This window comes from Sardina pilchardus, chromosome 2, assembly GCF_963854185.1.
Source record: "Sardina pilchardus chromosome 2, fSarPil1.1, whole genome shotgun sequence".
Classification (NCBI taxonomy): domain Eukaryota; kingdom Metazoa; phylum Chordata; class Actinopteri; order Clupeiformes; family Clupeidae; genus Sardina; species Sardina pilchardus.
The window spans coordinates 36702103-36715568 of NC_084995.1; the positions used below are offsets into that span (position 1 = coordinate 36702103).

General features: G+C 40.7%; 2 protein-coding genes across 2 annotated transcripts; one reads left to right on the plus strand and one right to left on the minus strand.

Annotated features, from left to right (window-relative positions):
• Window positions 1–195: 195 nt before the first annotated feature.
• slc22a13a (solute carrier family 22 member 13a) lies at window positions 196–6589 on the plus strand. Its single transcript, XM_062529424.1, has 10 exons — window positions 196–877; window positions 1157–1260; window positions 1635–1789; window positions 2444–2612; window positions 2702–2822; window positions 3163–3257; window positions 3521–3735; window positions 3975–4083; window positions 4258–4464; window positions 4878–6589. Exons 1-10 carry the CDS (start codon window positions 503–505, stop codon window positions 4954–4956), a joined length of 1629 nt encoding a protein of 542 aa, XP_062385408.1. The 5' UTR covers window positions 196–502; the 3' UTR covers window positions 4957–6589.
• Window positions 6590–7373: 784 nt separating this feature from the next.
• Window positions 7374–13373, minus strand: LOC134072653 (uncharacterized). Its single transcript, XM_062529446.1, has 2 exons — window positions 13019–13373; window positions 7374–11434 (listed from the first exon to the last, which is right to left on the minus strand). The coding sequence occupies exons 1-2, from the start codon at window positions 13126–13128 to the stop codon at window positions 7951–7953; spliced, it is 3594 nt and encodes a 1197-aa protein (XP_062385430.1). The 5' UTR covers window positions 13129–13373; the 3' UTR covers window positions 7374–7950.
• Window positions 13374–13466: the final 93 nt, after the last annotated feature.

Below are 13466 nucleotides of genomic sequence, written 5' to 3' on the forward strand. Positions count from 1 at the left end.
CCAGGAAACAAGTGCATGACGCAGGTCATTTGTACCTTGGTGTCTATATTACACTTTATGATGACTATAAAGGGTTCTGAATCACGTGGATATGGACCAGCTTGTGATAAATGCATCTAAATCTAAAGGGCTTTTTGTTCTCTCTCCAGGGAATTGACCCTGTCTCTCTTACTCAACATAAAAGTCCTTCTAGACGTCTAGATTTCTAGAGTCTTTGGTTGCCAGTTTTTTTTTAGCAGGTCCTTGTCCTTGTCATTCCTGTGATTGGCCTCGTGTCAGTCTTGTATGCCTATTTATTTGTTAGCAACTGCTTTGCACAGCACAAGGGGAGTGTAGTTTGTCAAGTAATCAGGCAGGGTTATAGTGTCCAAACCCTGCCATCATGCTGAGTCACTAAAGTCATTGTGAAGTTAACCATTAATTTAAACTGTTTTAAAGGAAGGTGATTCTCTGACAAAGCCTGTTGTGAGATTGTTGTGGTGGAGTGGGTGCTTGCATCACCATGGCAGACTTTGGGGAGATTCTCGAGGCTATTGGAGACTTCGGTCTTTTTCAAAAACTTGTCCTGTTGGGCCTCTCCTTCCCAAGCACCCTGCTTCCATTCCACCTCACCAGTCTGATTTTTAATCAAGGCAATGAGGGACAGCGCTGTAACACTGACTGGATTTTAGCAGCGGGCCCCGACTTGACTCTGGAGGAGCAGCTGAATCTGACCATACCCAGGCAGCAGGATGGGTCATTCAGGACCTGTCACATGTTCGCCCCTGTGGACTGGGACCTTTCGGCCATTAGAGAGAATGGCCTTAACGAGACCACCACCTGCATCAATGGTTATGTGCATGACTTCTCTGTCTACGAATCCACGATAGTCTCTGATGTAAGTGTCTGATGTAGATCTACTTAATAAATTCAGCTCTTATCTCTGGTCAGCTAGAATTATCTTAAAAATTTAACTTTCTGATGCAATGAGACACCTATATTTGGTGTATAGCATCTTCTACTTTTCTACTTGAGAAATGTGCCTATTTAGTAGAATTATCAGTATGAGATGCAGGCATATACATATATACGTATATATATATTATGTATTCATAGTAGTATTTTCACTTAGGCACTTCAAAAGGATAATGATTTTAATAACTGTTTTATTTCACAGTTTGATCTAGTCTGTGATAAGGCAAATTTAGTTGGCCTAGCACAGACAGTGTTCATGGCTGGTATTCTGGTTGGGTCACTCTTGTTTGGACCCTTCGCTGAATCGTGAGTGCCAAGTAACTATTGTAATTCCACAGTTTAGTACTGTATGCAATGCCCTCATCGACTAAAGAACATAACAGATTAATGAAATGTGTCCTATGTAAAGCTTGAGATTGAGGTGGCAATGAGAAATTAAATGTAATTTCCTGGCAATATGTTAAAGAAGTTAAGAGGATACACTGATATAATCTCTGGTATAGGCTTTGATATAATCTCTTGTACAACCGTCATAAACTAAAGAACATAACAGACTAATGAAATACTGTATGTCCTTTGTAAATCTTGATATTGAGGTGGAAGTAACACTGTGATAATCTCTTGTAAATCTAGTGATGAGTCTTCTCTCCTAGCCTAATTTAAACTCCTATCTATTACAGGATTGGACGACAGAGGGCCACACAGGTACCCGTTGTCATCATGGCCATTTTCACTTTGGCGACCGGATTTTCACCCAATCTAGATTTTTACATGGTATCTCAGTTCATAGTAGGAGTTTCCTATGGAGGATTCCGTGTTAACTGCATTGTCCTAGGTAAATATCGTAGTCAACCAAAATACTAATCTTTGACAACTTGAGATCAGGACTTTGATCTTATCACCCTATAACAGAGAGAGTATGGCCTGACCAGACATGGCCGTGCTTATCTTGCACAACAGATGTTGAGGTGATATTGTAAGACTGAGCCTAGTGATGTAACTTGTAGCCTTGACAGGATAGTTATGTAAGCATCAACTATAATTACCGTAATTTCCCAAATATTAGCCGCGGCTTATAGCCTACATTGATTTTGCAAAACTTCCTCCACTATGAGGTTAATACAGGGGGGCAATTAATATGGTGTTAATATGTTGTTTTTTTTAACTTGCATAAAACACTGTCACAATATACACAATGCGGCATGCGGGAAATTACTGTAATTAGAAATCACATCAGTTTATATCAACATCATCTCATGGTACACTATGCCCTGCTGAGGTCAAATGTGAATATAATCAAATATATCATGTTGTTCAATTTACTGTATATAAGAGGATTTGTCTTATTTCAACATCAAACTTGGATTAATTGGTGATACATTTTTAAACTTGGTAAAAGGTCATTGAAAATGATTAGATATTATCAACTAATTATCCTGGTTGTGAAACTGCCCACTGAAGGACTGTAACACTTGCCATTACTTCACAGCTACTGAATGGATTGGAAAGAACAAGCGTGCCTATGCCTCCTGTTTGACACAAATACTGGCTGGTTTTGGCCAGTGCATTCAAGCTGGTATAGTGTATTTCATTCGGGACTGGAGAATTGCCCAGTTTATCATGGGATCACCAATTGTATTGGTGGCTGTTTATATCTGGTAGGTGCATACTTGTCCTTTCTCACACATCTCACATTCATTTTTTGACGATGCCCTCTCTAAACAGACACTATTCATTATTTCGACAGGTTCATCCCTGAATCGGCCAGGTGGTTGTTGGGTCAGGGGAAAACTGAGCGAGCCAGGAAGTTAGTTCTGAAGGCAGCAGCAATCAACAAACGCACAATCCCTGACAGACTGTTAGAGAAGGTATTCTTTTGAAGTACCGGAGTCAAAGAGCAGAAAAGTCCATAGAACTCCAATAATGCTTTAAATTCATGTAGCTTCAGATACACATAGCCACAGCTTCAGTACTTGCTGGCCACACACTAGATAATGTATTTTCTTGCAAATCTTGCAATTACTGTCTTTAATTGTGCATGCATTTAATTCATATGCTAAATATAGTATGCATTTTGTTTGTATGCATTGTAGTGTTATCATAGAGACAGAAAACCTATGGTCAGTTGTTTTGGACTGTATTGTGCCCGCATACATACTGTAAACCCAGATGCCATAATGTGACTAAAGGTCTATTTTTCTGCTGTAGTTCAAAGAAGGGAAGAAAGTGGAGAAAGGAGGCATCAGAGCACTCTTGGCCTCCTCAGTCCTGAGGAAGTACTTCTTTAGTATTTTGGTTGGATGGTAAGTGGCTTCTCCATGCAGTCAAAGGGGACGTTCGATCTTTGAATGGCACATTCATTGTAACAGCATGTCACGAGAATAGGTGGAAACAGCTATCACTATATATCTGGAGTCAACATTAATGGTTTCTTTTGAGAAAAGTGCATTTTGCATTTTGTTACATTTTCCATAAAGTGGTAATGCTCATGACACAAGCTATGCTGGGGACTGTAATGGCGATTTGATTGCTCATGGTTGTTTTCCTACGCTCTTTCCAAACACAGGTGTGCACTGAACCTGGCGTACTACTGCCTGTCACTGAACGTTGGGAAATTTGGCCTGAACATATTCCTCACTCAGTTTGTATTTGGGATAACAGAGGTGCCCGCTCACATCATCTGCATCTGGTTGCTGGAGTCGGTGGGGAGGAAGGCCTCTCTCATAGGTACCCTGCTGTTGGGAGGCTTCATCTGTCTGCTCATACTCGTTGTTCCACAAGGTAAAATTATATAATCAAGATAAGGTTCTATAATCAAGTAATCAAGGTGGAACTCTTGTTTGTCCTCATATTCCATGTACTGTATATTTCTACCGTATTTACTGTATTGCAAGAAACTGCTCAGGCTAACACCTTGCTAGTTATGTAATACACCAATGGTGACACCTTATGGTCTGGCCAGGTTGTGACTGTCTCATGGTCAGATTATTTGTGTTAATATTTTCATGGCTTCTTTTCAGATGAGGCTATTGCTGTTACTGCCCTTGCCACAGTTGGGAGATTTTTAATGAATGGGGCCGGGACTGTGTGCAATATTTATGTCCAGGAGCTTTTCCCCACCTCTATCAGGTATGTCATAATTTCATCATAAATCTGTTTCAACTGATTCTCTAGTACAAGAGTGTGGTTTGTATATCAATATTATCCTCCTTCACATTTTGGGGTGCAATTCATCTTTGTTCTTGTTCCACAACTCCTTTAGTCTCACCAATGATCTGAAATGCCCTGTTTTGTCATTCCCAGACAAACTGCCACAGGCTTGGGCGCCACGGCCACGCGGGTGGCGGGCATGCTGGCTCCTGTGGTGAACCTGCTGGCCGTCTACCACTGGACCATCCCCACACTGGTGTTCAGCAGCTTTGCTCTAGCCGGAGGGGCCACGGGCTTCCTGCTGCCAGAGACCAGACGCATGGAGCTGCCCGACTCCACCGAGGAGGCTGAGGGGAAGAGGTGAGCAGGGCAGGGAGGAAGGCCAGAGAGCGAGAGCGAGAGAGCGAGAGAGCGAGAGAGAGAGAGAGAGAGAGAGAGAGAGAGTGAGAGAGGTGGAGAGGGATGAAGGGGACAGAGAGGGACAGGGGTGAGATGAGGGCATGAGAGGGGGTATGGTGGAGTAGGTGGGGGCATGAATGACTATGTAGATGGTCTAGATTGGCAGATGCCCGCCCTACCTCCATAGCTTGGTAAAGTTCACGCTTTTGAAATTGACACGGTCCGAAATATATCTGAAAATCATTCTCTCTTTTTATCTCTCTGTGTTTGTATGCACATAGTGTTTCACTTGCTGCTACAGTTTCATTGATGTTGCCATGTTTTGCACCACCCCTTAACTAGAGTGAATTTACTGTACTTCTGTGTGTTTTCAGGAATGTAACGGCCATGAAGACGATAGAAGCTCCGAACATGGGGGACAGTTCCCAAAACTGCATAGCCACAAAACTTTAATTCTTGAGTTTGTCCTCATGAAAACACCATAGTTTCTGAATTTAATTGATTTACTGAATTTCATGTGTGCAGTGGTGCATTTTTTAACTGTTCATATTACATTACATTTTTTATATTTTGTTTACATGAACTAAGGGAAGGAAAGGTGTTTTTATCATAAGGTGCCATCAAAGTTTCTTGTGTTGTCAATGTCAACATAAATTTAGCCTATTAGTTAATTACTTACACATGCTTACTGAAGTATGTCATGATCTGCTGGCATGTATGTTGTGCTCATCATTTTTGTTACCCTATGCCCTAAGTTATCCTCAATGTAGGAAACTAGACTGTCTGAATGTTTTGTATATGAATATCAACATCATCATTGTTTTCACATGTTAATTTCTAAGAAATACTCTGTGTGTAAATATGTGTAAAGATGTGTGAATTAAGTGACAAATTTAACTCAATACAGTGCCACCTTCCTTAGTTTATGTTACAGACAGGGATGTAGTGGTAAAACAAGAATGAATAAATTAAGGTTATTTTCCAGTGTTTTTAACAATATCAGTGGTAAATACATATTGTGAATGTAGATAATGGAGTGTGATTTTTGATTGTTAAAAGTTGCAATTGGTGAATAAATTATGTTTTCTAAACAAAGTTCGGGAGGAGCCCATAGGGTTGATTAACAGGCATCACTCACCCAACGTCCGGTCATAGGGTATAAAACCCTCCTTGTTGCCCTTTCATGCTGGAGTTGCAAAACCTCCCACCTCCTCCCCTGCTCCTCCATTTCACTATTAGCTCTAAGCTCCAATTACCCCTCATCCATAGGGGGTGTTAGCGGACATCGCTCACAAGTTGGCATCCCAGGACCACGGCCAGCTACCAAACCAATCTTGCCATTCTCTGTACTCATTTTAAGCAATCCAATGGGCAAACTAGTGAAACTCTTTTGAGAGGTGGATAAACTCTATTTCTGAAGTTTCAGAGATCTATAAAATGTGTTCACTTGCCTTCAGCCTCCTACAGTCCTGGTCACAGAGTTAAAGTGCTGATGTCTACAGTAGAAAGCCATGCTAAATCAGCTGGGGGTATTAACGAGGTGTCCCGACTGGTTGAGGTCTCCATGACCATGACAAGGACGACGGAGAGCAACAAGAGACGGATACTGTGTGGACTCCCGCCCGGACAACTGCACTACCCTATCCCACCCATAGTGCTCTCTTTACTTATAATAGATACTGTGATTACACTTACTGTATATACACAGCCATATTCTACTGCTCTTCATTCTATGCATCCTGAACACTTATTCTTATAATGTTACTGTTTCTGCACTACAAAGGCCTTGTTACCACACTGCACATAACTACGTACACATCTGTCTATATGGTGCATTATACTACATACCTGTAGCCATATTTATAGTCATATACTGTATAGTCTACTCTTATAAGGTTACTGCTAATACACTGCACATATTTGTAATTTATATTACTGTAAACCACCTTCTGTAAACCAACTGTATGCTGTCTACAACACTGCACTATACTGTATTCTGTTCTGTCTATGCACCACCTGTCTATAGATTATCACATTGCACATCTCTGCTTTTTTGTACTTCTGGTTAGATGCAAACTGTATTTTGTTGTTGTTGTACTTGTACTCTGCACAATGACAATAAAGTTGAATCTAACCTAATCTAATATGTTACAACATTGTTTCACTCTTTCTCCAACTAAAATCGGCCTTTTGGACTGGGTTAGTTGAGCAAGGCAATTTGCATACAAATGTTCTTTTCTCTGGTAAAATTACATAACCATGCCTGGGTCACACTCCTGTTGGTATTGTTATATGTTACCCTGGATTGCAGAGTTGGCCAGTTTATTATGAGAACACACACATTTGTGGCTGACATTTCTTTCCCTTTCTGTACACTTCATCATAAATCATAAATCTTATGACACAATCATATAATTTACTTTGGTTTGTCTGCAGGGATTCTCCTCATACTAGCACAACAGTGTAATGATGTTTTGAGCCTAGTCAGTGGCTTAAAGTAGCAGTTTACTTTGATATAAAGAAATGGCCCCCTAGGCTATTGCTTTATACTATTTTCCTGCAAACACATATTCCAGTCTACTCAAAACTACTGCGCCATTTTGGTTCTCAATGAATGTTTACACTCATTATCATCCAAAAATAGACCCTAAATTTAGACCAGAGGTCTGGTCAAGTAACTTGTACACTGTATACAGTAGTATTCAAGTCTGTTGTTACAAGTAATACAGAAACAGTGTCAGTGGATACATCGGTAAAAAATGATAACAGGTGTCTAACCTTTTCTAACATTGGAACAGAAACACAACAGAAATAAACATGAAGCATGGAGCACATGCTGGAGAATATAACCATCAGAGCCACAAAACTGGTGCAAAAGAGTGTCATTTATTAAAAATGTTCACAGCACATCCACAGTTTTTGTATACATGAAGTGCTTGTATTATCAGTATTTTGTATAATAAAATATGCTTTTCACAAGATATAATCAACAATTCTTACAGGCCTATATGCATTATCAAAACAATCATGTCACTTTCTCTTCAAGTATTTCAGATTATTGTTACAACCATTAATGGCGACTTCCCTTGATTTGTTATGAGATAGATAAAATGTAAATAGGTTTTGTAAAAGAATAACATTTTGATCCAAGAAAACATGTTTGTCTAATCATCCACAGTGAAACTTACTGTGTTACTACTGATCTTGAGTACTGCTTGATAATTCTGAAAATCTGATTTTAATGACAATATTCTTACAAAATAAGTCATTACTATAAATACTGTATATAGTGTTTTCAATTGGTGAGCTTTGAGGGAAGAAATGGTGGGTGTGTGAAAAATAAACAACAGAAATGAACAGAAAGAAATAACACCATGTCAATATACCATACAGGTTTTATGGGTCAGTGCATGTTTGGTAAATTAACAATGTCTCAGCCTTTTCACATTAGCTCAGGAAATCATCCATCCAGTTACTGTCACTTCCACCTTCCTTGGTTTCTGGTGTGTTCACAGTGCTAGGATCCAGAAATCCATCCACGAGATCAGCTGATGTTTGGGAAATGCCAGGAGTAAGTGGGAGTGTGTCAACAACATTGTCTTGCTTGCTAGAAGTGACTGTTGGTTCCTTGTCTGGTCCCAGAAAGGTGTCAAATGGATCAGTTAGAGCTTGTTTATCACTCACAGCCACATCCATGGTATTAGACCCTGTTTGGCCAGTTCCAAATACATCATCACTGAGAGGGTTGAGAAAGGTGTTTGATCCATCTTCTGTTAACTCAGTTGCAGTTGTGGATTGTGGTGGTATGGTATCAGTGCTGAATAGGTCAAAGGCATCCTGTTGAGGGGTGGGTTGTGTATCATTCACAGCCACATCCCCAGTGTTAGACCCTGTTTGGCCAGTTCCAAATACATCATCACTGAGAGGGTTGAGAAAGGTGTTTGATCCATCTTCTGTTAACTCAGTTTCAGTTGTGGATTGTGGTGGTATGGTATCAGTGCTGAATAGGTCAAAGGCATCCTGTTGAGGGGTGGGTTGTGTATCATTCACAGCCACATCCCCAGTGTTAGACCCTGTTTGGCCAGTTCCAAATACATCATCACTGAGAGGGTTGAGAAAGGTGTTTGATCCATCTTCTGTTAACACAGTTGCAGTTGTAGATTGCGGTGGTATGGTATCAGTGCTGAATAGGTCAAAGGCATCCTGTTGAGGGGTGGGTTGTGTCACAGCCATATCACCAGTGTTAGACCCTGTTTGGCCAGTTCCTAATACATCATCACTGAGAGGGTTGAGAAAGGTGTTTGATCCCTCTGCTGTTAACTCAGTTGCAGTTGTGGATTGTGGTGGTATGGTATCAGTGCTGAATAGGTCAAAGGCATCCTGTTGAGGGGTGGGTTGTGTATCATTCACAGCCACATCCCCAGTGTTAGACCCTGTTTGGCCAGTTCCTAATGTATCATCACTGAGAGGGTTGAGAAAGGTGTTTGATCCATCTGCTGTTAACTCAGTTGCAGTTGTAGATTGCGGTGGTATGGTATCAGTGCTAAATAGGTCAAAGGCATCCTGTTGAGGGGTAGGTTCTTCAAACAGATTCTGCGTTTGGTTGGCACTGGAATCCATCATGAAATCAAACACCTCCTGGTGCTGAGAAGTTATTTGGTTTGAAGGGGCAGTTGTGTCATTTAAACTGAATATGTCAAGCTGTGCCTCTGAATTAAAAGGACTGGTCAAGCCGAACGGGTCACCAGCAGAGTGAACATCAGAGGATTCTGTGGAAAGAGCCCCTAAAATATCACTAGCCGCTGCCTCTACAAGAGGTGCCCCAAATGGATCTTCACTGATGTCAACTTCTCCATGTTTAACTGTTGTTACATTTCCATGGTCCTCTTGCCCCAGTGGTTGTTCCCCAAACACATCAAAGGCCACTGCTGAGGACTCTTCTGTGTTTGTGTCAACTGTTGAGGGTGCTGAAGTTGGGATATCTGCCAAGCTGCTATCCTCCATGACCAAAGGCCTGTCTGAGTCGGAGGACAAAACATCTACTGCAGCCAGACTGTCTGCTTGATGGGGGAAACCATTTAAAGATGGTTCATTTTCATCATTTCGATTCTTCTCTACCGTCACAGGCTGTTCCTGACCACTTTGGTCCTCAGTGGTAATGAGAGCTTGAGATGTATGGGACTCATTTTCCTTGCGCTGTACAGGACTGTCATTCTTCTCTTCCAACAAAACATTTTCCTCAATTTTGTTGTTCGCTGTGGCTGGCATGTCCGTTTTGAGCTCTGGCTCTTTTTTTGTGTCTGAGGAAGTCTGAAACAGCTTGCTCAGGAGATTTTTGGGCCTGCCATCAGACTTCTTGTTGTCCACAGCTTCACTCTTGGGGGATTTCTCTTTTGTGTTGGGGGCAAAAAGTTTGGAGAGGGGGCTTTTCCCCTTGGACCATGATCCTCTCGGAGCGCTAGTCTTCTCCTGTTTCGTTTTCACATTGGATTTCTCAGCAGGCACTGATTGGTTGTTAGGCACCTGAGGTTCTGTTGCTTCCTCCTGTTTGTTTCCCTTCTCAGTGACGGGTTGCAGATTACTCTTCTGCATTTCGTTTTCAAGTGAATCTGATCCTCTTTTCTCAGCATGACTTATATTAATTCCAGCCTCTTCATGGCTGGTTGACATCTCCAAGGCTGCATCATGACTACTCAAATTATCTTCCTCACTGACACCGCGAACCATTGCGTCAGCATCCATTTCCCCCCTAGCTAGAAGTGCCTCAGACTGCACATTCACAGCAGTATTAGGGGGGATGCTAGAATCATCTCTCTCGTTGACACTACTAACCGCTGTGACTGCATCCATCTCCCTCCCCGCTTGAAGTACCTCAGACTGCCCATTCACATCAGCAGTGGGCGGGTTCCAGGCCTCTTCACTGTCTGAATGCAACATGTGCTGAATGCCACTATCTTTCCTGCTATTGTCACTGGGGAAGGTGTCATAACGATTAGGAGTCCCTTCAGACTGGTTTTCCTCTGTTATTACAGTGTGCTCATCTGCATTCACAGCCCTGATAGAACTGTTGGCTGTATCTCTGACAGAGAACACATCTTCGTTTTCACTTTCCGCATCTGAAACTAGGTTTTCATTATTTATTTCTACTGTTGTTTCAATTGCTGATGCAAATCTGACAGATTTCTTTAGTTTATCTGGGGTTTGACTGGATAAGTGGTTTGTCTTTGGCGTTACTGGTGCAGAGTAATTCGGCAGGGTCCTGTGGGGAGGCTGACGTGGGGAGGCTGTTGGAGGTTTGTTGTGAGAGATCAATTCAGAGTGCTTTGGTGGGGTTTTAGTTTTCTGTGAATGAGTTGCATCTACATGCTCAAACTGCTTCTGTCTTGTCATTTTGAAGGTTTCTGCAGCAGGAAGTGTAGTGTCAGTCTTTCTTACTGGTGACAACTGGTCTTTCTTAGTGACCTCAGTGTGATGTGACTTTGTTGCATGTTTTGCAGCTTGCTCCTTGTTGGGAGAAAAGAGAGTGCTGACATTATGTCTGTCAGTAGTTTGATGTCGCATCATAGGTGAATTTTCTTTCAGCGCTGGGCTGCCTCTGTTAACTTTTTTCTCAGGAGGCCAACTTACTTTCAACTTGTTCCTGCTATCAGGACTGCCTGCATTTATGGTGTCCCTGTTCTTTTGCACTGAACCAGTAACGCCAGTAGGAGATGCCAGAGAGCCATCCATGGGAATAACCTTGTTTTTTGTCTGTGACCTCTGACTGGTCTTGGTCTCTGGCGTGGCTGTGTCTGTTTCTGTCTTCAGGAGCCAGCGGTCTTTGTGTTGTTTGTGGCCGAAGCCTTCGTCATAGTTTCCTTTACGCTTGAACAGCTGCTGGTAGTGGGTTGTGCAATAGAACTCCCCATAAAGAGCTGAATGATTGTGAATACTGCAATGAAACAGAAATAGGTGTTCTGCTATATGTTGTCTTTTGTGAGGTGGATTAAATAGATTTTTATGTAAAAATGTTTCAACATGTATGTAACATATAATTTGCTTGAGCATACTGATTGATGAGTTCATTTGCAAAACAATGTTACCATTTTTTTAACAACGAATTCCAGGTAATATCATGAAATTGCAGTTAGGTTTTTTTGATTGAAAATATTTGATTGCTGCAATATATATATATATATTATATCATATATATATATATATATACTGTAGGCTATATATACTGTATATATTTAATTCATTCATTCATAAGCTATTGGACCCTAATTTGAATGATGGTGAAAGTGCAAAGGCGTGGCCCCAGGCGTGGCTGGGGCACCTGCACTGCACGCCGGCAACCCGGGTTCGATTCCCGCCCCGTGGTCCTTTCCGAATCCCACCCCAACTCTCTCTCCCGCTCACTTCCTGTCACTCTACACTGTCCTGTCCCATTAAAGGCATAAAAGCCCCCCCCCCCCCAAAAAAAAAAAGAAAGTGCAAAGGCATAAAGGAAACTCCAGTCTAATAGACACATAGGGACTATTTGAATTATAATGAGTGTTTTTATTTGGGACCAAAATGGCATCAATCGGTGCAGTTTTGAATATGCATACTGAATAGCATAACCTTTGGGATTATGTCCCTGCATCTAAATAAATCACTTTTTAAGCAAGTTATTTTAAAAAAACATATTAAATGTTGCCACCATGTGGAGAAAGTCCATACAATGCCATTGCCTTATGGAGCACAAACTACTGTCAATGGACGTAAAAGGAGGAGAACTTAGTAATAGACTTGTACTACAGACTTTCTCCTCACAAGATGGGAGCGACCTGAAGAAGAGCAAGAGCACTGACTACACAGTCATTTATATACCCTTTCTTTACAATTACAAAGGTAAATGTAAGAAGAAGAAGAAGAAGTTGTATTAAGTTGTACAGCGTTATTCAAGACAATCAGATTGTCTGCAGAGATCCTCTTCATAGTAGCATTGATGCTTAATGATTTTTTGAGCTTATGGTTTGTAGCAAAGTGCCCAAAGACTATGATATATGCTATTTAGTTGTAAATGCATATTCCGATCTTACTCAAAACTGCATGGATTGATGTAATTTTGGTCCCAAGCAAAAAAGTACTCATACTGTACATTATGCAAAAAATAGACTAAGGTGTTGTTAGACTGTAGTTTTTATTTAAGTCTAACTAGAGCTCATTTAACATCTGGGCAAATTCTATTTGCTCATTTTGACACTACGGACAAGACCGCAAACACTGATGAGTCAGCTCAATGTTCCCACAGCTATAATTCATGCACAAGAACCTTGCTTGCTGATAGACTTTGCACTTTGCCATCCACTTAAATGAGGGCATATTGTATTATGTGATATTTATTCAAAAGGTATTGTTTTCATCAAAACAACCCACTCATGTTAGATATTACCTGGAAAGTACAACAAATCTAATATTTTACAATAATAAGATTTATATAGTCTTTCATTAGTTTGATTTTTCTGATTACAGATCCATCATGATCTCTCACCTCAGCTTCTTCTTGCAGTGTTTACAGCAGAAACACAATTTATGAAGTACAAGTTTTCCTGCCACTAATTTTTCCATTGGATACACTGGTTTCAGACAGGCAGAACACATTTCCTTGACAGCAGGCTGAAACTATGAGAACAACAACAGCAATGTCAAAAAGAATGCAATGTCATTATGGACATATTTTGTAAATTCAATTTAAAATTAATATAACAATATTGACACTGCACTGGATTTACAACATTAATATAGACAATTTCAGCCTTTAATGAATGTATAATATTGTGCAAAAAATAATAATGTTAAAGGTGGATTGGTGGGGTAGTTTTCTGGACTTGAAAATGTCAGCCTGAGATGTCTTTTTTTTTTAAAGAATGTTTTGAGTGGATTTTTAATTGACAACAAATATGAAAACATTGAGTTATTTTATTTAACAATGATATGGA

What these genes read in the sequence shown, in the direction of transcription:
- slc22a13a (XM_062529424.1), top strand. Translation starts at nt 503, where the DNA reads ATGGCAGACTTTGGGGAGATTCTCGAGGCTATTGGAGACTTCGGTCTT. An exon ending in TTTGGACCCTTCGCTGAATC is followed by an intron (nt 1,261 to 1,634) that starts GTGAGTGCCAAG and finishes TATCTATTACAG; the next exon opens with GATTGGACGACAGAGGGCCA. An exon ending in CTGACAGACTGTTAGAGAAG is followed by an intron (nt 2,823 to 3,162) that starts GTATTCTTTTGA and finishes TTTCTGCTGTAG; the next exon opens with TTCAAAGAAGGGAAGAAAGT.
- LOC134072653 (XM_062529446.1), bottom strand. Translation starts at nt 13,128, where the DNA reads ATGTGTTCTGCCTGTCTGAAACCAGTGTATCCAATGGAAAAATTAGTG. An exon ending in CACTGCAAGAAGAAGCTGAG is followed by an intron (nt 11,435 to 13,018) that starts GTGAGAGATCAT and finishes GTTTCATTGCAG; the next exon opens with TATTCACAATCATTCAGCTC.